At 45.5% G+C, this 22,215-nt stretch overlaps 2 protein-coding genes across 5 annotated transcripts in view; one reads left to right on the forward strand and one right to left on the reverse strand.

The window, feature by feature from the left end:
• The window catches only part of LOC122553124 (actin-related protein 2), a 42,049-nt gene extending 39,408 nt beyond the window's left edge, over positions 1 to 2,641 (reverse strand). Inside the window, exon 1 of the mRNA XM_043696679.2 lies at positions 2,488 to 2,641. Coding sequence (XP_043552614.1) covers positions 2,488 to 2,535 — 48 coding nt within the window. The 5' untranslated portion in view covers positions 2,536 to 2,641. The remainder of the gene's footprint in view (positions 1 to 2,487) is intronic.
• Positions 2,642 to 2,907: 266 nt separating this feature from the next.
• Positions 2,908 to 22,215, forward strand: part of LOC122553125 (uncharacterized) — a 49,307-nt gene continuing 29,999 nt past the window's right edge. For all 4 annotated transcript variants that reach the window (XM_087991693.1, XM_087991690.1, XM_087991691.1 and 1 more), the window contains exon 1: positions 2,908 to 3,123. In XM_087991693.1, coding sequence (XP_087847819.1) covers positions 3,012 to 3,123 — 112 coding nt within the window. In that variant the 5' untranslated portion in view covers positions 2,908 to 3,011. The remainder of the gene's footprint in view (positions 3,124 to 22,215) is intronic.

Raw genomic sequence — 22,215 nt, forward strand, 5'->3', positions numbered from 1 at the left:
TCAGTTTGTGCTTGCACAGTATTCTCTCCAAGGGTGTTTACGCAGAGAGACTTTAGCACAGGAAGGAGCTATTCAACCCTGTCTACTTCATTAATCCAGAGGTCATCGTTTTCATTAATTCATTGCTATTATTCTAAGAAAACATGACTAGTTACTGTGTAATCATTTCATTGCTAACATGAATCAATTAAAACAGTCAAATTCTAGTGAACTGAAGTAGTTTTCTGAATTGGAAGATCATTTTTACTCTTAAGGACCTAACCCATTTGTCAGAACACAAACCATTCACAAAAGCAAGCAGAGCAAAAGTGCCAAGTTCCACACATTGTCCAGAATAACTCATGTTGAGAAGTGAATACATTTTCAAGTTTAATCATAAATATTTGTTCAAACAGCCACAAGCCTTCTCAAGGCACACACACTGTAAAACCTGCACAGCACACACTAAAATCTAAAGAATTTCCAAAACGTCCAGGGACAGATTGCAAACTAATAAGAGTGTAGCAAAAGAAACAAAGGTTAGTAATCAAAAGTCAAAGCCGTTAAGGGAAGGTCACCATCTTTGGGTTGTTTCACAAAAGGGAAGTGAGTGAATGTCTGATCTGAGCCTGTTCCTTTTTTGCTCGAGTCATAGATTCTTAAAGCAAAGGCGATCTTTGAGCTCAATAAGCCTGTGCTGCTTCCCTGCTCCTTCTCCATCACACTTCTTTTCACATTTAAGTATTTAACTCAGTCACTCTTGAAAATTGCAACTCAATCCAATTCCACCACCCTTCCAGATCCTCAGCTAGTTCAGTAAACAGACTATAATGAGAAGTGGCTCAAACCACTCCCAGCATTGCTGACTCGAGACAGACAGCTCGAGCATGACAGCATTGTCTGCTCCAGCCCTGCAAATTGTCCAACCAGACAACCTTTCAGTACATCACCAACTCTGTCCTCTTGCTCAGCTCTGGCTTTAATTTTCAAAGCGAGCTCTTCTCCAAGCTGCAGATGCTAGGAAATAGCCTACCAATCCTTTGCAGCCTCTTAATTTATCCCAGATTAAAACTGGCCAGTTTGGGACAGGTGATCTGCGATATGGTCAATGTCACCTCTCATGACCAGCAGTACTTTTTGACCAAAGGGCAGTCTGGTGATGTACCTGAAGTTGCATCACTAATGATTAGGGGACAAACCATGGCTGCAAACTCAATTAGAGTAGGAACATAGAGGTACCACAAGTGGGAACCAGGCCAAAACCAGCCAGTTGTAACTGTCAGGGAAACATGAACAGCTTAAGACACGTTTCTCCACAAGTCTAAAGGAATAATCAGATAGCAATCTTTAAAATTACGATATGACTGGCAGATACAAGAAAACTTGCTTCTACTTGTGGGGAGGACAAGAACCGGCAGCCATAAAGATATCACAAATAAATCCAGACAGAACCCAATTGAAATGGTTTCACCAGAATGGTGAATGGAACTTACCTGCATAGGGAGTGTTTGAGGCTTGCAACTCAGATCCCCTTAAAGGGAAGTTAAAGAGTCTCATAACAGAAAAAGTCCAAGAAGGATATGTTGATAGAAAACTACTCAATCCTAACAATTCATTCCCACAGAGCATTGCCTCACTATAAAGCTAATGAGTACTTTTGAAGGGTAATCAATGCATTGCAGATACTTCAGCAACCAATTTGCACACAGGAGGGGGGGGGTTGAGGTGTGGGGGGAGGGGGGGGGTTGAGGTGTGGGGGGAGGGGGGGGGGTTGAGGTGTGGGGGGAGGGGGGGGGGTTGAGGTGTGGGGGGAGGGGGGGGTTGAGGTGTGGGGGGAGGGGGGGTTGAGGTGTGGGGGGAGGGGGGGGTTGAGGTGTGGGGGGAGGGGGGGGTTGAGGTGTGGGGGGAGGGGGGGTTGAGGTGTGGGGGGGGGGGGTTGAGGTGTGGGGGGAGGGGGGGTTGAGGTGTGGGGGGAGGGGGGGGTTGAGGTGTGGGGGGAGGGGGGGGGTTGAGGTGTGGGGGGAGGGGGGGGTTGAGGTGTGGGGGGAGGGGGGGGTTGAGGTGTGGGGGGAGGGGGGGGTTGAGGTGTGGGGGGAGGGGGGGTTGAGGTGTGGGGTGAGGTGTGGGGGGTTGAGGTGTGGGGGGAGGGGGGGGGTGAGGTGTGGGGGGAGGGGGTGAGGTGGGGGGGGGGGGGAGTGGTGAGGTGGAGGAGGGGGGGGTGAGGTGTGGGGGGTTGAGGTGTGGGGGGAGGGGGGGTGAGGTGTGGGGGGAGGGGGGGTGAGGTGTGGGGGGTTGAGGTGTGGGGGGAGGGGGGGTGAGGTGTGGGGGGAGGGGGGGGAGGTGAGGGGGGAGGGGGTGAGGTGGGGGGGGGGGGTGAGGTGGGGATGAGGTGGGGGAGGGACATTACGGAAATGGGTCAGACACCACCCCCCTCCCCCACTCCCAGACAGCGCCTCACTTCCTGATCGCAGCCCCACAGGGCGGCCGGGCGGATGAGCCAGCACTTACCCCAGTGCCGTTATCGCAGACCACCACCTTCCTGCCCTGACTGTCCATGGTCCGCTCCCGAGCCTCCGCCGCCGCTGTCCCAGCGAAACTTTCCACCCGCCTCCCGACGCCGGAAATCACCGTCCGCTCGCTCCCGCTCCACAGGGCGCGCCGTTCCCACGTGACATACCGCTTCCGATGGGCCTGCCCGGGCACCCGATGACGGATTGTGATTGACGTGCGGTGGGCGGGTCTCGTGTCATTGACGTGCGGTTTCGGAATTCGTGCTCATGACGCCAGTGATTGACAGTAAGGAGGCGGGCTCCGTCATCGATCTTTGATGGACGGATAATCTGTCCAATCGGCTTTGTGCACTGCCCGTGTGGGTGGTGGGCGGTGACCGTGTCCCTGACCCTGAGGGTGGGTTCAATCTTTCGGAACAATATTGAAAGTCTTTTCTCAGTTCGACTACTTCCGATATGATTTAAAATTCTCCGCCCCCTGTGTAATTGTTGTAATGTGATTGGTCGGTAAGCTGGGTTGCCATGGCGGCGGCGGTGGGCACCTGGGCCTTTTCGATGCCGGCGGTGGACAAGGCCCGGCGGCTGTTAGAGGTGGGCAGCGGGGCCTCGGCCGCCGTACAGGAGGCTATAACAGGTGATGTATCTCCCGTGGTGGGAGTGCGAACCTTCACATCTACTACAGCAACTCCTCACGTCTCAAAGAATGACCCTCCGACAGTGCGGCGCTCCCTCAGCACCGACCCTCCGACAATGCGGCGCTCCCTCAGCACCGACCCTCCGACAGTGCGGCGCTCCCTCAGCACCGACCCTCCGACAGTGCGGCGCTCCCTCAGCACCGACCCTCCGACAGTGCGGCGCTCCCTCAGCACCGACCCTCCGACAGTGCGGCGCTCCCTCAGCACCGACCCTCCGACAGTGCGGCGCTCCCTCAGCACCGACCCTGCGACAGTGCCCACTCCCTCAGCACCGACCCTCCGACAGTGCCCACTCCCTCAGCACTGATCCTCCGACAGTGCGGCACTCCCTCAGCACCGACCCTCCGACAGTGCGGCGCTCCCTCAGCACCGACCCTCCGACAGTGCGGCGCTCCCTCAGCACCGACCCTCCGACAGTGCGGCGCTCCCTCAGCACCGACCCTCCGACAGTGCGGCGCTCCCTCAGCACCGACCCTCCGACAGTGCGGCGCTCCCTCAGCACTGACCCTCCGACAGTGCGGCGCTCCCTCAGCACTGACCCTCCGACAGTGCGGCGCTCCCTCAGCACTGACCCTCCGACAGTGCGGCGCTCCCTCAGCACTGACCCTCCGACAGTGCGGCGCTCCCTCAGCACTGACCCTCCGACAGTGCCCACTCCCTCAGCACTGACCCTCCGACAGTGCGGCGCTCCCTCAGCACTGACCCTCCGACAGTGCGGCGCTCCCTCAGCACTGACCCTCCGACAGTGCGGCGCTCCCTCAGCAATGACCCTCCGACAGTGCGGCGCTCCCTCAGCGCTGGCCCTCAGTGCATTTGCTTTTATAGATTCATAAGAGTTAAATAACATGAGAAACAGACCTTTCGATCCAACTTGTCCATGCTAACCAGGAATCCCAAAGTAATCTGGTTTCATTTGCCTGCATTTGGCCCATATTCCTCTAAATCTTTACTATTCATGCATCCATCCAGATGCCTTTTAAATATTATAATTGTACCAGCCTCCACTACTTCCTTTGGCAGCTTATTTCATATGTGCATTGCCGTCTATATGAAAAGGTTGCCCCTTGGGTCCCTTTTAAAGCTTTCCCTTCTCACTTTCAGCCTATGCTCTCCGGTTTTGGATTCCCTTACCCTACGGGAAGCACCTTTAATGTTTCACTTTGTATGTGTCCTCGTCATTTTATTAGCTTATATAAGGGTTTAAAAAGTTTTGTTTAATGTCACTCTTCCAAATTGTGTTCATAATCTTGTGGAAAAGAATTACTTTTATTTTATTGTTCTGTTTGTGATTTCGGGACATATGGAAATACTTTTCAGCAATCATGTACTTTTGCAATTGCTACGGTAATGTACTGTACAGACAGAATGCAAAGTTTAACGGCATGAGATGGATCAAGTCCAACTGTGGTTGACTCGCCTGGACATTAGGCTCTGATTTTTGTGATGCGTTATGTTCTAGTACAAAATAAACTTTTCAATTTTCCAGTCCCATGTGAAGGCATCAAGCTGAATCAAGTTAGCAGCAGAATTGAGAGAGGGAGAAGTTCGAAATGAAGTGTTTGTTTATAATCATGAGATTTGAGATCCATATGCAGTGTTCACAGCTCAACAGAAATGCAGGTGGTCTAAGTCACTGCTGGCAAATCTATCAATACATCCTTGGACTTGGCTGTATCTCTTGCTGCAGATAGCACTATATCCTGTGAAACATATTAACAGGGTGAGTTACATGACTGGATTGATGATTTCCAATATCAGGACTTGTCATCCTGAGACAGGATTTCAGAATCTGACCGAGACATCTGTAGATTTTAAGTTAACTTTTTATTCAAAATATGACATTTGGGGGAGGCAATGGCCTAATGGTAATATCGCTGGACTGTTAATCCAGATAACGTTCTGAGATCCAGGTTAAAATCTCACCACAGTAAATGATGCAATTTGAATTCAACAAAGAGTAAATCTCAAATGAGGGGTGTAATGATGACCATGAATCAATTGTCAGAAAAGCCCACCTGGTTCACAAATGTCCTTGTGGGAAGGAAATGTGCCATCCTAAACTGGTCTGCTCGATATGAGACTCCAGACCCACAGCCTATGCTGTTGACTCTTAACTGCTTTCAGGCCAAATTAGGGACAGGCAATAAATACTGTCTCGTCAACAATACCCACAGTCCATTAATGAATGAATAAAAACAATCAGTCATGGCAATTACAAAGCTATGTTGTCATATCAAACTATTGGGTTAATCATATCCTTCATGACAGAAATGCATCCAATTTATGGGCTTCCAATTTGAGTCTAAAGAGTGTGTGGAGATTTGGAGAAAGTAAACGCCAGGAGTTCACTGGTGGATGGTTTGGAGGAATGATAGTGGCATCTCGTGATTGGAAAGTATCACTGAATCTACGGGAGTGGCCTTGTTCGGCTGTGCAGAAACCTGGGCAACATCAGGAAGAGAGAGTATCCAACAGCTGGGTACTGAGGAGATGCACAGTCTGAGGTGGATGTGTGAAGCAATCAAGATCAGGGGCTTGTAAGTCAGGGTCCGTGAAGATTGTAACAACGTCAAAGAAAGTAGAGAAGAGGAGGTTGAAATAGTGTGGTCCCCTGCTGGAGGGAGAGCAAAGGTGGGGAAATGCAGTATGTTGACTGTTGAATTTGGGATTGCCATGATGAAGAGGAGGAAGGCCCAAGACCAGGTGGAAAGATCCTTTGTTCGAGAGACTGATATACAGCATAATTGGAAGTGGGGAGGTGTCTGAAGGGAAGACCATAAGATAAAGGAGCAGAATTAGGCCATCTCAGGAAGGATGTGCTGGCATTAGAGGGTGTCAAGAGTGATCTTGGGGCTAAAGTGCTTGTCATATGAGAGGTGGTTAAGGACTCTGGCTCTCTACTTGACGGAGTTTAGAAGTATGTGGGAGGATCTCATTGAAATTGACCAAGTATTGAGAGGCCTGGATAGAATTAAAATCCAGAAGATGTATCCACTCATTGGAGAAATTAAGACCTGACAGCAAATGCCCAGAATGAAGGGATGACCCTTTAGAACTGAGATGAGAATTTTCTTCAGCTGGAGAGGGGTTAATCTGTGGAACTCATTGTCGAAGAAGGCTGTGGAAGCCAAGTCATTGAGTGTATTTGAGACAGAGAGAGGTTACTACGGTGTTAAAGTTCAGATTTGAGACGGTCCACGGAATCCCGAATGCACTCTACCTGTAAGTCCCTCTTGGTTCATCCTGGAGATCGTAGTCTTTGGGTAGTCTGGAGTAAAAAACATCTTGCAGACAATTTAGTATAATTTTAGTCATCCCCTTTATTTACCAATAGCATCACTGTTACAACATAACACTGATACCTTTAAGACAGGTTAGCTAAGGTTCTAAAATCTTCAGAGAGTAGGGTAGCAGCTCTTCCTTTAAGAATCCTTGCAGGCTACTCTCTCCTTCTGTCACACAGGTTTCCTTTCCAAAAGTTTACAAAAACACTGCATGTTTTTAATTAGACAGGTAACAGTGGAAAGGCAATAATTCATAAGGAAGATGAGTTAATTGACAGGTCTGTGTGCACTTAACTGATCACTCCTACAGGTCCTGAGCTATCCAGCAGCTGGAAAAAACAAATCCAGCCAAGTCAGGTGCTTATTGGCAAGATAAGTTCGTGTCATTAGAGAAGTGCCACTCTAAACTAAGTCGGAGACGTCATAAGGTAACCTTGCACAGCTCACGTATCAGATACCATTGTTTTACAAAATGGCTTCTTAGCAAGGAGGACAAACTCTGACCATAAAATGGCTTCCTGACAGATTGTGTCGAATCTCTTCAATGTTAGGTTTAGAGTAATTTTTAAACTATGAGCAGACTCCTGCTTTTTATCTTAAACACAGAATCATTCAAAAGTGACTGGAGTCAGGCAAAGTCCCGGATGATTGCAAGATCGCTGTTGTAACCCCATTGTTCAAGAAAGGATCAAGACAAAAGTTGGGATATTATAGGCCAATTAGCCTAACCTCGGTTGTTGGTAAAATTCTAGAATCCATTGTTAAGGATGAGGTTTCTAAATTCTTGGAAGAGCAGGGTCGGATTAGAACAAGTCAACATGGATTTAGTAAGGGGAGGTCGTGCCTGACAAACCTGTTAGAATTCTTTGAAGAGGTGACAAGTAGGTTAGACCAGGGGAAACCAGTGGATGTGGTCTATCTAGACTTCCAAAAGGCCTTTGATAAGGTGCCGCACGGGGCGGCTGTTGAGTAAGTTGAGGGCCCATGGTGTTCGAGGTGAGCGACTGACATGGATTGAGGATTGGCTGTCTGACAGAAGACAGAGAATTGGGATAAGAGGTTCTTTTTCGGAATGGCAGCTAGTGACAAGTGATGTCCCACAGGGTTCAGTGTTGGGACCGCAGCTGTTCATGTTATATATTAATGATCTGGATGAAGGGACTGGGGTCATTCTAGCGAAGTTTGCCGATGATATGAAGATAGGTGGACAGGCAGGTAGTACTGAGGAAGTGGGGAGGCTGCAGAAGGATCGAGACAGTTTGGGAGAGTGGTCCAGGAAATGACTGATGAAGTTCAATGTGAGCAAATGCAAGGTCTTGCACTTTGGAAAAAAGAATACAAGCATGGACTACTTTCTAAACGGTGAGAAAATTCATAAAGCCAAAGTACAAAGGGATCTGGGAGTGCGAGTCGAGGATTCTCTAAAGGTAAACATGCAGGTTGAATCCGTGATTAAGAAAGCGAATGCAATGTTGTCATTTATCTCGAGAGTTGGAATATAAAAGCAGCCATGTGCTACTGAGACTTTATTAAGCTCTGGTTAGGCACCATTTGGAGTACTGTGTCCCGTTTGGGCCCCACACCTCAGGAGAGACATACTAGCACTGGAACGTGTCCAGCGGAGATTCACACGGATGATCCCTGGAATGGTAGGTCTAACATACAAGGAAGGCTGAGGATCCTGGGATTGTACTCATTGGAGTTTAGAAGATCAAGGGGAGATCTAATAGAAACTTGGAAAGGGTGGACGCTAAGAAATTGTTTCTGTTCGGCGGGGATACTCGGACCCGGGGGCACAGCCTTAAAATTAGAGGGGGTCAATTCAGAACAGGAATGCAGGACATTTCTTCAGCCAGAGAGTGGTGGACCTGTGGAATTCATTGCCACGGAGTGCAGTGGAGGCCAGGACGCTAAATGTCTTCAAGGCAGAGATTGATAAATTCTTGATGTCGTAAGGAATTAAGGGCTACGGGGAGAATGCAGGTAAGTGGAGTTGAAATGCCCATCAGCCATGATTAAATGGCGGAGTGGACTCGATGGGCCGAATGACCTTACTTCCACTCTGTCTTATGGTCTTCTTCTGTACCTGAGGCTGAAATGTTACAATAAGATTGTATTATAAATGATTCATTTTAGTCTTGAATTAAACATGCTTTCATTTCAGAGTTGTGATTCAAATTCAAATAAGACAGGATCTGACTGTTTAGAATTGATAGTGGGGTAGTCGTGGTCTCTAAGAACAGTAAGTAAGTTAAAGCTTCATCAATATTACCTTTTACAGAGTTTGTATTTCATATAGCCAGTAATGGCTACTCAATCATCAGAATGTCTCTGTCTGTCTCCACCTCTCTCTGTTTCCCTCTCTCAACCCCCTCCCCCTCCAGAAACAGCCATGAATGTGATATTCTGCATATCCTGGGTTCCCCCTTTTTGTGGCCTGATGCCTCCCTGCCTGTCTTGTTTATTTCCTACTTTGTAGCAAATCTGTTCTATAATTCAGTGTTACATTTAGTCTAAATGTTTAAGGACAAGTTTTAAGGCTATTGACTTTCTCAACGGGGATCAAGCTTTCGGGGGAGAAAAATATATCAGCTATGCTCAAGGGTGGCCAACCACACATTGCAGAAACTCTGAAGGAAAATGAGCAGAAAGAAAAGTAAATCTGTTCTGCTTGCCAAACTTGGCCTAAATGTGGCTCCATATCCACCATATTGTGGTCTGTTTTGAACTGGTTTCCAACATGTCCGAGAAAGCCACTGCATTGTGTTGAAAAAGACAGTTCATCACAAACTTGGAGATGAGCAGTAATGCTGACCCAACCCACATTGCATGACTGAATAAAAAACACTTGTTCCTGTAGATGGCAGTGGTCAGCTAGTTTTGTGAGCAATTCTAAGAATGTTTCCTGAGCTATGACCCCCAAAATTCAGCAGGAAAACAGGTTCATTCATCTGCTGGATCTCACATTTCAAATCTCTGCCTTGCCCAGTATTCCAGAGGTTGCAGTGATGTAAAGCTATCTTCCAAATAACACTACATAAGAACATTATAATGAATGGTTTTTTTTCTTGTTCGCTTATAGGGAGGATTCCACAGAATTAGTTTGCTGAAAAGTGTTTGTCATAATTTAGTGTGAGTCGGGAGCCACATCCAGGTCAGACTGGGTAACGACAGCAGATTTCCCTCCCAAAAAATGATGAATCAACATTTGTCACAAAATGGGTGAATGATGAGTACTGATAGAAGTTAGTATCTAAACCCATATCAATGTATGAAGTTTGAGCAGGAATGGGCTAGTTGGCTCCTCCAGCCTGTTCTGCCACTCAAAAATTATGGCTGATCCAATTCATCTACAACACCCCTACTCCTGTAAGCTTTCACTCTTTGCTTTTCAAGATTCCATCCACCTCACTTTAAAAGTACTCAAAGACTGTGCTTCAACTGCTTTTTGCGGGAGAGTTCCAAAGGCACTCAACTCCCCGGGAGGAAAGAAATTCTCCTTATCTCTCTATTATGTGCATGACCCCCTTATGTCAGTGAGCCCTAGTTCTAGCTGCTTCCGCAAGAGGAAGTATCTTCCCCACATCCACCCCCTCAAGGCTCCTAAAGATCTTGTACATTTCAGTTCAATCACCTCTGACTTCTCTGAACTCCAATGGATATGGGCCTAGCCTCTCCAACCGATTGTCATAAGACAACTGCCCATTCTATGTGTTCGTCTGGTAAACCTTATCTGAAACTCTTCTCTTGTGTTTACCTTTTGGTTTAATGTGACCAGTACTGTGCACAGTACCCAAAATGTGAGAAATGACTGATTCGAAAGAGTAAAGTGTGAGGTAAACATCAGAAACAGAAATGGTAAGAGGTCCCTTGTGGGAATAGTTTAGAGGCACTCGAACAGTAGTTATGCAGTAGGGTGGAATATATGGGTACAGATAAATAGAGAGGTAAGAAACGTCCTGCAGGAATCGTGGATAACTTTGATCTATAAGTCGATTCACTGAATGAGATTGGCCAAGCAAAACTGGAAAATGTTTGTGTATTCAAGATAGTTTCTGAAAGCAGTATATTTGAAACCCACCCACGGAGCAGGCTGTCCTTCACCTTATTACAAGCAGTGAGACAGGATCGTGCTATAAAAGCTGCCAGGTGACAGCAATCATGACGTTCTAGAATTTCACATTCCATTTGAAAGGAAGAAGCCTGGATCTCTGACTGGTCTTACAAGCCTGAATAAATATCTCTATAGGATATGAAAGCAGAGCTAACTTAATTGAACTGGGAAACTAGGTTAAAAAGCTAGAACAGTGGAGTTGCAATGGCAGATTGTAAGGAGCTATTTAATAACTGTCAAAAATGATTAATTCTTGTGAGAAATAAAGACTGTTTGTTTGAGAAGGTTATTCATCTAAAGCTGAATAATGAAGCTAAGAATAGTCATACAGTCACAGATGTATAGCAAGGAAACAGGCCCTTCGGTCCAACTTATCCATGCTAACTAGATATCTGAAATTAATCTAGGCCAATTTGCCAACACTTGGCCCATGTCCCTCTAAACCTTTCTTATTCATGTACCCATCCAGATGTCTTTTAAATGTTGTACTTGTACCAGCCTCTACCACTTCCTTTGGCAGCTCATTCCATGCATACAACACCCTCTCTGTGAAAAACTTGCCCCTTGGGAACCCTTTAAGTCTTTCCCCTCTCACTTTAAACTTCCCACTTTCCCTACCCCAGGGAAAAGATTTTATCTGTTTACCTTATCCATGCCCTTCATGATTGTATATGATTTGGAGATGCCGGTGTTGGATTAGGGTGTACAAAGTTAAAAATCACACAACAACAGGTTACAGTCCAACAGGTTTATTTGGAAGCACTAGCTTTTGGAGTGCTGCTCAGTCATTTTATCAACCTCAATAAAGTCACCCCCTCGGCCTCTGACTTTTCAGGTAAATAGCCCCAGCCTATTCAGCCTCTCCCTTTAGCTGAAACCATGGCAACATCCCTGTAAATCTTTTCTGAACTATTTCAGGTTTCACAACATCCTTCCTATAGCAAGGAGACTAGAATTGAATGCAGTATTCCAAAAGTGTCCTAACCTATGTCCTGTACAGCCACAATATGACCCCTCCACTCGTATACTTAATGCACTGACCAATAATGGCAAGCATACCAAAGTTATCTATCATATAACATCAGGTGATAGTCGAACAGGTTTATTTGGAAGCACTAGCTTTTGGAGCACTGCTCCTTCATCAGGTGGTTGTGGAGTATAAGATCCTAAGATGCAGAATTTATAGCAAAAGTTTACAGTGTGATGTAATTGTAATTATGTATTGAAAAACACCTGGATTGTTTAAGTCTCATCTTTTAGAATGACCATGGTGGTTTCAGTTCTTTCATAGTAAATTGCAGAACTTTTTAAAATTACATTCTCAAGTTAACTTTAGCAATGGTTGCCATGCTGGCCCAGATAATACATTGAAGGTGTGAGGTGCCATGTGTGAGACTGTCTGTGCCCTAACATTCAGACTGATTCTAATCTTAAAAAAACGATTTACAGAATCTAACATGGATTCATACAGTTTTTGAGCAAAATGAAAAGTAATTCTGCAAGTACAAATTCACCCCTCAAACTTGTGGGTGTGTATGTTGGGGGTGGTTATGAGTGTCTGTGAGTGTGTGTGTGTGCCCGCGCGCAAGTGTAAAGGGGTATAAGTCTGTGAGCGGGTGCGTGTGTGAGTGTATGTGTGAACGCATAAGAGAGGGTCTGAATGAGTATGGGTCTGTTGGAGTTTGTGTGTGTAGTGCAGTGTCACCTGTCGTGTGACTTGAAGCCATCCCCATGGGTACCAAACTTGGCTATTAGCCTCTGCTCAGCCACTTTACATTGGTGCCTGTCCGGAAGTCCACTTTGGAGGATGGTCACTCGTAGGTAGAGTGTCCTGGACCGCTGAAGTACTCTTCAACTGGGAGGGAACACTTCTGTCTGTTGATTGTTGTGCAGTGTCCATTCATCTGTTGCCATAGCCTCTGCTTGGTCTCACCAATGTACCATGCCTCAGGGCATCCTTGCCTACAGCGTATGAGATAGACAACGTTGGCTGAGTCGCATGAGTACCTGCCACGTACATGGTGGTTGGTGTGCTCACTTGTATTGGTGGTATCTGTGTCGACACACTGACACGTCTTGAGGGGTCTACCGTGACAGGGTTGTATGGTGTTGTCCTGAAAGCCTGGCAGTTTGCTGCGAACAATGATCTGTTTGAGATTTGGTGGTTTGTTTAATGGTGAGAAGTGGAGGTGTGGGCAAGGTCTTGGCGAGGTGCTCATCCTGCATTGATAATGTGTTGCAGTCTGCGAAGAACATGGCAGAGTTTTTCGGCTTCTGGGAAGTACTGAACAATGAAGGGTACCCTGTCGGTTGCAGCTAGTGTCTGTCTCTTGAGGAGGTCATTACGGTTTCTTGCTGTTGCACATTGGAACCAGCGGCTGATGAGTTGAGCAGCATACCCTGTTTTTATGAGGGTGTCCTTGAGTACTTCCAGGTGCCCATCATGTTCCTCTTCATTGAAACAGATCCTGTGCGTGTGTAGGGCTGGTCCATAGGAGATGGTTGTTTTAATATATTTCAGGTGGAAACTGGAGAAATGCAGCATCGTGAGGTTATCCATGGGTTTGTGGTAGAGTGAGGTGCTCAGCATACCAAATGCCGCCTTCACTATCCTATCTACCTGTGACTCTACTTTCAAAGAATTAGAAACCAAGATCTTTGTTCAGCGACACTCCCCAGGACTTTACCATTAAACGTTTCAGTCCTGCCCTGATTTGTGTTTCCAAAATGCAGCACCTCACATTTATCTAAAGTAAACTCCATTTGCCACTCCTTGGCCCATTGGCCCATCTATTCAAGGTCCCATTGTACTCTGAGGTGGCCTTCGCTGTCCACCAGCCTCCAATTTTGGTGTCATCTGCAAATGTCGTAACCATACCTCCGAAATTCATATCCAAATCATATTATATAAATGAAAAGCAGTGGACCCAGCACCGATCCTTGTGGCACACTGCTGACCACAGGCCTCCAGTCTGAAAAGTAACCCTCCGTCACCACTCTCTGTCTTCTACCTTGGACCTAGTTCTGTATCCAAATGGCTAGTTCTCCCTGTATTCCATGAGATCTAACCTTGCTAACCTGTCTATGATGAGAAACCTTGTCAAACACCGTACTGACATCCATATAGATCATGTTAACCAGTCTGCCCTCATCAATCCTCTTTGTTAGAGAGGTGGTTGAGAGGTGACTTCATTGAGACATACAAGATGATCAGAGGGTTCAATCGGGTGGACAGTGAGAGCCTTTTTCCTCATGGTGATGGCTAGTATGAGGGGACATAGCTTTAAATTGGGGTGTGATAGATATAGGACAGATATCGGAGGTAGTTTCTTTACTCAGAGCAGTCAAGGCATGGAACGCACTGTCTGCAACAGTTACAGACTCACCAACTTTACAGGCATTTAAATAGTCATTGGATAGGGATATGGACAAGAATGGAATAGTGTAGGTTAGATGGGCTTCAGATTGGTTCCAAGGACGGCGCAACATCGAGGGCTGAAGGGCCTGTACTGCACTGTTATGTTCTATGCTATTTCAAAAAAACTCGAGTTTGTGAGACATGCTTTCCCATGCACAAAGCCATGCTGACTATTCCTAATCATGATTTGGAGACACCGGTGTTGGACTGAGATGTGCTAAGTTAAAAATCACACAACACGAGGTTATAGTCCAATAGGTTTATTTGGAAGCACTAGCTTTCAGAGCGCTGCTCCTTATCCACAACCACCTGATGAAGGAGCAGTGCGCTGAAAGCTAGTGCTTCCAAATAAACCTGTTCGACTATAACCTGGTGTTGTGCAATTTTTAACTTTATATCCCTAATCAGTCCTTGCTTTTCCAAATACATGTAAATCCTGTCCCTCAGGATTCCCTCCAACAATTTGCCCACCACCGATGTCAGGCTCACTGGTCTATAGTTCGTTGGTTTTTCCTGACCACCTTTCTTAAGTACTGGCACGACACTAGCCAACCTCCAGTCTTCTGGCACCTCACCTGTGGCTATCGATGATACAAGTACCTCAGCAAGGGGCCCAGCATCTCTTCCCTATCGTCTCTGAGTTCTAGGATACACCTGAGCAGGTCCCGTGAAGTTATTCATCTCTATGCATTTTAAACCGTCCATCACCACTTCCACTGTAATATGAATATTTTTCAAGATATCGCTATTTATTTCCCCATATTCTATATCTTCCATATCCTTCTCCACAATAAATACAAGAAGCTTTCTTGGCCTCTTAATGGGGATGCACTGGTTAAAAAGGCCCAATAACGTCGTCTCTTCCTCAGGCAGCTGAGAGAATTTGGCGTAGTGGTGAATACCCTTGCCAACTTTTATAGGTGTACCATTGAGAGCATTCTGTCTGGATGTATTACTACTTGGTATGGCATCTGTACCATTCAAGATCAGAGATGGTTACAGAGAGTGGTGAACTCAGCCCAGACAATCACAAAGGCCAACCTCCCATCTATAGAATCCATCTACCAGGCCCGATGTCAAGGAAAGGCCGCCAGCATTCTCAAAGATCCATCCCACCCTGGCAATGTTCTTCTACAACCTCTACCATCAGGGAGAAGATACAGAAGCCTGAACACATGCACCATGTGGTTTTGCAACAGTTTCTGCCCTACTGTTGTTAGGATACTGAATGGACTCGCAAATCTTAGCATTTGCCTCTACCTCTGTTTTTGTTTTGCTGCTGTTTACCTATTATTTACTTATCCATACTACTTAACTCTATGATCTGCCTGTATTGCTTGCAAGACAAAGCTTTTCACTGTGCCTTGGTACACGTGACAATAAATTCAATTCAATTCAATTCAACACTGTTGCAAAATAAGCATTGAGTATCTTCTCCATCTCCTGCAGTTCCACACATAGGCTGCCTTGCTGATGTTTGAGGGGTCTATCCTCTCCCTCGTTACCCTTTTGTCCTCAATGTATTTGCAGAATCCCTTTAGATGCTCCTTAACCTTATCTGCCAAATCTATCTCCTGCCTCCTTTTTGCCCTCCTGATTTCCCTCTTTAGCATTCGGGGCGGCACGGTGGCACAGTGGTTAGCACTGCTGCCTCACAGCACCAGAGACCCGGGTTCAATTCCCGCCTCAGGCGACTGACTGTGTGGAGTTTGCGCGTTCTCCCCGTGTCTGCGTGGGTTTCCTCCGGGTACTCCGGTTTCCTCCCACAGTCCAAAGATGTGCAGGTCAGGTGAATTGGCTATGCTAAATTGCCCGTAGTGTTAGGTGAAGAGGTAAATGTAGGGGAATGGGTCTGGGTGGGTTGCGCTTCGGCGGGTCGGTGTGGACTTGTTGGGCCGAAGGGCCTGTTTCCACACTGTAATCTAATCTGTAATCTAATCTAAATCATACCCCTACTGCCTTTATACTCTTCTTGGGATTCACTTGATCTCTGCTATCTATACATGACATGTTCGTTCTTGATTTTCGAGACAAAAATCTAGTTATCCAGCATTCTCTACACCTACCAGCCTTGCCCTTCACACTAACAGGAACATACTATCTCTGAACTCTCGTTAGCTAATTTTTGAAGGCTTCCCACTTTTCAGCTGATGTCTGCCCATCATCAACTTTTGAATACCATCAAAATTGGCCTTCCTCCAATTTGGAGCATAACTTTTTATCCGGTCTATCCTTTTCACTCACTATTTTAAAACTAATAGAATTATGGCCACTAGTCCAAAGTTCTCCACTGACAGCTCAGTCATCTGCCCTGCCTTATTTCCCAAGTGTAGGTCAAGGTTTGTACCTACTCTAGTAGGTATAGCCAGGCAGTGAATCAGGAAATTTTTTGTACACCCTTGACAAATTCCTCTCCATCCAAGCCCCGAACACTATGGCAGTCCCAATCTATATTTGGAAATTAAAATCCGCCAACCACCGTATTATTCTTGCAGATAACTGATATCTCCTTACAAATTTGTTTGTCAATTTCCTCCTGACTACTGGGGAGGTTGAAAGTACAATCCCAATAAGGTGATCATTCACTTGTTATTTCTCAGTTCCATCCAAATACCTTCCCTGGATGTATTCCCAGGAATATCTTCCTTAAGTACAGCCACAATGTTATCCTTATCAAAAACACCACTCCCCCTCCTCTTGTGCCCTCCCCTCCCAGCTTTCGATCCTTTGTATAGCATTTATACCCTACAGCATTAAGCTGCCAGTCCTGTCCATCACTAAGCCACGTCTCTCTAATTGCTATGATATTCCAGTTCCATGTTCCCAACTGTGCCCTGAGTTCATCTGCCTTAGCCGTCAGGCCTCTAGCATTGAAGTAAATGCAGTTTAATTTATCTGTCTGATTTCACTCTCTGCTTTATTTCTACCCGCATTGATTATTTGACTTGATCTTTTTCCCGGCTGTACCAATCTCAGACTGATATTTCCTCACTGTCTCCCTAATTCCCAACCAGTGCCTCCACCCTCCCCAAACTAGTTCAAATCTTCCCATGCTGTGAGCTCTCCCACACAGGTTTCTCTAAGGTCATCTGTGAATTTCTCTGTTCATCATTTTTCTTAGATGAAATCAAATGTCCATACTCACTTAAAATCAAACAGTAGAACAGTTAGCTGTGCAGATTCACTGCTAGGTCAGACCGCAGTGCAGGTTTGTTTCTGTTTGATTCACTTCCCATGTGGTCACTGCCTTTGCCTGTCTTCCTTTTTAAAGTGCTGTTGTTTTGATATTTTTTTCTTGAAAGTTCCAAAACAGTGCAACAGCTTAGAAAACAGAAATTAATGCTACTAGAATTCAAGGAAATCACCCCAATGCTGACAACACATCCAAAAAAGGAGTAACTGTTTAAAGCCACATTTTTTTCCTATCCTCCATCTTGGCTAGTGTTGAATTGAAAGGAAGACTTTACTGTGTTCAGTTGTAGGGCTGAAGATTGGCCAAGTTTTAAGAACCAGGAAAGAATGGTTAAAATATGAAGAGCGGTTTAGTAGAATATGTGAGTGAGCTGGCTTGTCATGTGAAAGGTGATTTCAATTCTGGTCTCTCTGCTATTGCACAGATGATAACTTGAAAGGGTTCAGAAAAGATTTACAAGGATGTTGCCAGGGTTGGAGGATTTGAGCTATGGGGGGGAGGCTGAATAGGCTGGGGCTGTTTTCCCTGGAGGGTTGGAGGCTGAGGGGTGACTTTATAGAGGTTTATAAAATCATGAGGGGCATGGATAGGATAAATAGACATGGTCGTTTCCCCTGGAGTAGGAGAGTCCAAAACTAGAGGATAGAGGTTTAAGGTGAGAGAGGAAAGATTTAAAAGGAAGCTGAGGGGCAATGTTTTCACGCAGAGGTGGTGAAGGTAGGTATAATTACAAGATTTAAAAGGCTTTTGGAGGGATCCATGAAAGCAAGGCTTTAAAGGGATATGGTCTAAATGTTGGCAAGTGGGATTGGATCACTCTGGGATATCAGGTTGGCGCGATATGAGTTGGAGTGAAGGCTCTGTTTCTGTCCTATATAATACTATGACTTTAAGTATTTAAATAGGACAAGTGGAACAAATGTTAGTGTCAGCTCTTGAACAAATAAGTTTGATAAATAGATAATGGTTCACAAGGAAATGGTGGTGTATGGAACAGTTACTTTGCACCTGTAAATAAGGACATGAATGACAGGGAGGAAATTAAAACAATTGCTGTCACCAGGGAAAAGATACTATTTGAAATAAAAATGGCACCCCCAAGACAGGATGACCCATATCCTCTGGACTCTCTCTGATCACACAGCGGTATACTGGAGGTTAAAGCCAAGAGTGAGGGGCTAGGTTTGCGGCACTGGTGTCTAAACCCTTTTCTCCTTAAGGATTCCAAATGTGTGGAATCAAGGTGTTTCAGGAATTCTTGACTATCAACTCAGGCATGGCTAGTAGTCAGTCTATGCTATAGGAGACTGCGAAGGCCTTTGTGGTCATCACCAACGGGGTGAAGTCTGGGAATTTTACAATTGGTCAGGGTAGTCTACAAGGCTGTCCCCTCTCCGTTGTTGTTTACGTTGGTGATAGAACCGCTGGCAGACGCCATTCATCAGAACGTCCACATAACCGCTCCGGAATTGGGATTAGCTACTTCATATTCAGCTGGCTGGAACGGACAGAAGGAGGAACAGCAGCGTCTACTTGAGTCGCAGTTGAAAGCCCCCAAGACAGCACATTTTTAATGGTCTTCGGGTGACTAAGCTACAGCGGATCATGGCCCTCAGGGCTACCTTGAATTCAATACTGACACAAACTGCAAAGAAAGAACTCGCTTTTGTTAGACAAAGGCTGTTCAAATATGGAGATAGGCCAGGGAAGTATTTAGCAACCTGACTAAGAAAATGGGTGCTCCCCAATCCATTACTGCAATCAGAGACAGCGCCGCAGTCCTTACATATGATGCTAAAAAGATTAATGATGCTTTTCGGAGCTTTTACTCTGAATTCTATCAGTCTGAAGGTTGTGAGGACAGGAGGGCTAAAATGGAGACCTTTGTTAGGAACCTGGACCTCCCAGGGGTAACCTTGGAACAGGCCTCTCTCCTTAATGCCCCTTGACAGTTCAGGAAATACAGGAGGCAGCTAGACAATTTCAGAGTGGGAAAGCGACTGGCCCTGATGGTCTCCCGGGTGAGTTTTATAAGGAGTTTATAGGGATTCTGTCGGGGCAGATGTTGGAGATATACAATCACTCCTATATGCATGAATGCCTACCACCATCTTTGAGAGAAGCTAATATTTCCTTAATTCTTAAGGAGAAGCTTCCTGAGGATCTTGGCACTGACATTGGAAAAGGTGTTGCCCCATATTAAAGAGGACCAGACCGGCTTTATAAGGGGCCATAGGTCCTCTAATAATATTAGAAGGTTGCTGAATGTCAGCAAGGGTTGGTGATTTCATTAGATGCAGAGAAAGCATTTGACCGGGTGGAATGGCTGTATCTCTTTTATGTCTAAGAACAGTTTGGGTTGGGTGGAGTCTTTGCTAGGTGGGTGGAGGTTTTATATTACTACCCTCTGGCCGCGGTCATCACCAACGGGGTGAAGTCTGAGAATTTTACAATTGGTCGGGGCAGTCGGCAAGGCTGCCCCCTCTCACCATTGTTGTTGGTGATAGAGCCGCTGGCAGAGGCTATTCGTCAGAACGTCCACATAACTGCTCCGGAAGTGGGATTGAGGGCACACAAGATTACATTGTATGCGGATGATGTCCTTCTGTTTTCAACGAACCCTATGACCTCCATACCCCATCTGATACAATGTATCAATTCATTTGGGGCTATTTTAGGATATAAGATCAACTTTGGCAAAATCAGAGGCTATGCCCGTGGGTAACCTCAAGGATGCGCCAAAGATTGAAGCTGGCCCGAGGTTCCCTTTTAAGTGGTCATGGGTGGGGTTCCAATACCGAGGCATTTTTATTACCCCCAAGTTTGATCTGTTATTTCGGACTAACTTTGCTCACTTGCTCGACAATATTAGGTGAGATCTCCAGAGATGGGAGGCTCTTCCAATTTCGTGGTTAGGCCGAATATCTCTGATTAAGATGAATGTTCTTCCTCGTTTGCTTTATCCTATGTGTATGCTCCCTATAATGTTTCCCGGGTCAACGCTGCAGAGACTCATGGGTTAGTTTGGTTCTTTGTCTGGCATCATGGATGGCCCCTCATCAAACTTATTAAATTGCAGTTGCCTCAAGGAGGGGGAGGAGTTGATTTCCCAGACATCAGGAGGAATCAGTTGAGTTCCCTGCTGTCCTTTATCTGTGATGGGTGGGTAACGATCCAAACTCAATATGGCTGGATATTGAGGCCTCCCAGGCAAGGTGCCCTCTTATTAACCTGTTGTTCATGGATAAGATGAGGACAGTTATGGACCACTGCCGGAACCCCATTGTCATTAGTACAGTCAAGGCTTGGAGGGCGATGCATCAGAGTGAGGGTTGCTTCTTCAAGACTTCACCACTCACCCCCATAGTTGGTATGCCAGAGTTCCGACCAGGGATGATACACTCAGGGTTCAAACTATGGGCAGCGAGTTTGGGAGACTTGTTTGAGGGGGAGGTTAATGATGTCTTTCGAGCAACTGAGCCGCAAGTACTGGCTGCCCAGCAGAGACCTTTTCCATTTTTGTTTTCAGTTTAGGGATTTCATCCAGAAGAAGACCACGCTTCTCACTAAGCTCTATAAGCCCGAGACAGAGAGGTTGTTGCTATGTTCCACAAGCACCCTCTCAGTTCGTGCCCTCTATCACCTGGGCCTGGCAGGACATTAACCGGTTTTGTGAGGTCTGGGAGCAAGAGCTAGGAGTGGAGATCTCTTCTGAAACATGGGAGAACCCCATATGGGAGAATGTGAGAAAGTGTCGGTATTCTTACCCATTGCTTCTGGACATGCCACAGGCTCCATGTTTATTGGAGCACTGTGGCGGGAGAGATAGGGAGGGTATTGAGGACTGAAGTCAAAGTAGACCTGATATCTCTCCTCTTAGGTCTACTGAATTTACCATCTTTAGACGGGCATGGGAAGAAACTATTTAATATTCTTGCATACTGTGCACGGAAGAATATTCTGATGAACTGGGTGTCTGAGAACCCGCCGGGCTTGCTGGGATGGCAGACATTAATTTTGGAGCACAGTCCCTTGGATTGTTTTTACAAACATGGTGCACCACACAACAGACCATTTTTATTAGATATGGCAGCTCTACTTCAGTTATTTGAATATAGATTTGTCAACTATCTTAACTAGGACATTTGGTTAACCAGGATGGTTAGGTTTTTCAAGCCTTGGAGCCCTGAAGAGGGGTCTCCTGAGTTCATGCGGGTACATATACAATGGTCACATTCTTTTGTTTGGGAGCTTTGTGCCGGTCATAGCTGTTCTGTATTCTGTGGGGTTTTTTTGTGGGTTTTCTTTTGCTTTTCTTTTTTTTGATCTATTAGTCATTTATTTATTTATTGGTGTTGTTTTGCAGTGTTAGGGTTTGTTTTGTATTATAGGGTAGGTTAGTAGTTCGTAGACAGTAGTGGTATTGTAATTTGTGGTTTTTTTCTCTTTGTTATACAGGTTTTTTGTTATTTGTTGTATTTTTCAATAAATGTATATGTTTGGAAAGTCAATTTTTTTTGCTAATAAGTATATTTGAGTGTTTCATGAATTTATTCGAGGTCTATTAGGAATTAATCATCAATAGGTAGGGAGATAAGGAAGATAAAAGGTAGATGAAAGGGACCTCTAGATGCTCCACACTTGAATTTCCAAAAGCATTTGATAAGGCTACTTCACAAGACAAGAGTTAATATATTAATATGGATAAATGCTTTGTAAGCTAACAGGAAGCATAAAGTAGAGATAAATCAGTTTTAAGCTTGGAAATCATGGACTTGGAGAGTACCATGAAGATCCTGTTGCTCAATTCTTTTTGCAATCAATATCATTGACTTGGATAAATAGATAAAATGTAAGGTAACTAAATTTGTCAATGTCTCCAATGTGGGTCAAGAAGCATGTTATCAAGGATGGATAAACTTATATTGACAGGTTAAGTATGTGGGCAAAAGATATGGCAGATAAGAGTATAATATGAAAAATGTGACAGGGAAAAAAGAAAAGCAGCAAAAAAACAAAACC

This window comes from Chiloscyllium plagiosum, unplaced genomic scaffold (assembly GCF_037043375.1).
Source record: "Chiloscyllium plagiosum isolate Xiang-an unplaced genomic scaffold, Cpla_swu_hap1 HiC_scaffold_10, whole genome shotgun sequence".
In the NCBI taxonomy this organism is placed as follows: domain Eukaryota; kingdom Metazoa; phylum Chordata; class Chondrichthyes; order Orectolobiformes; family Hemiscylliidae; genus Chiloscyllium; species Chiloscyllium plagiosum.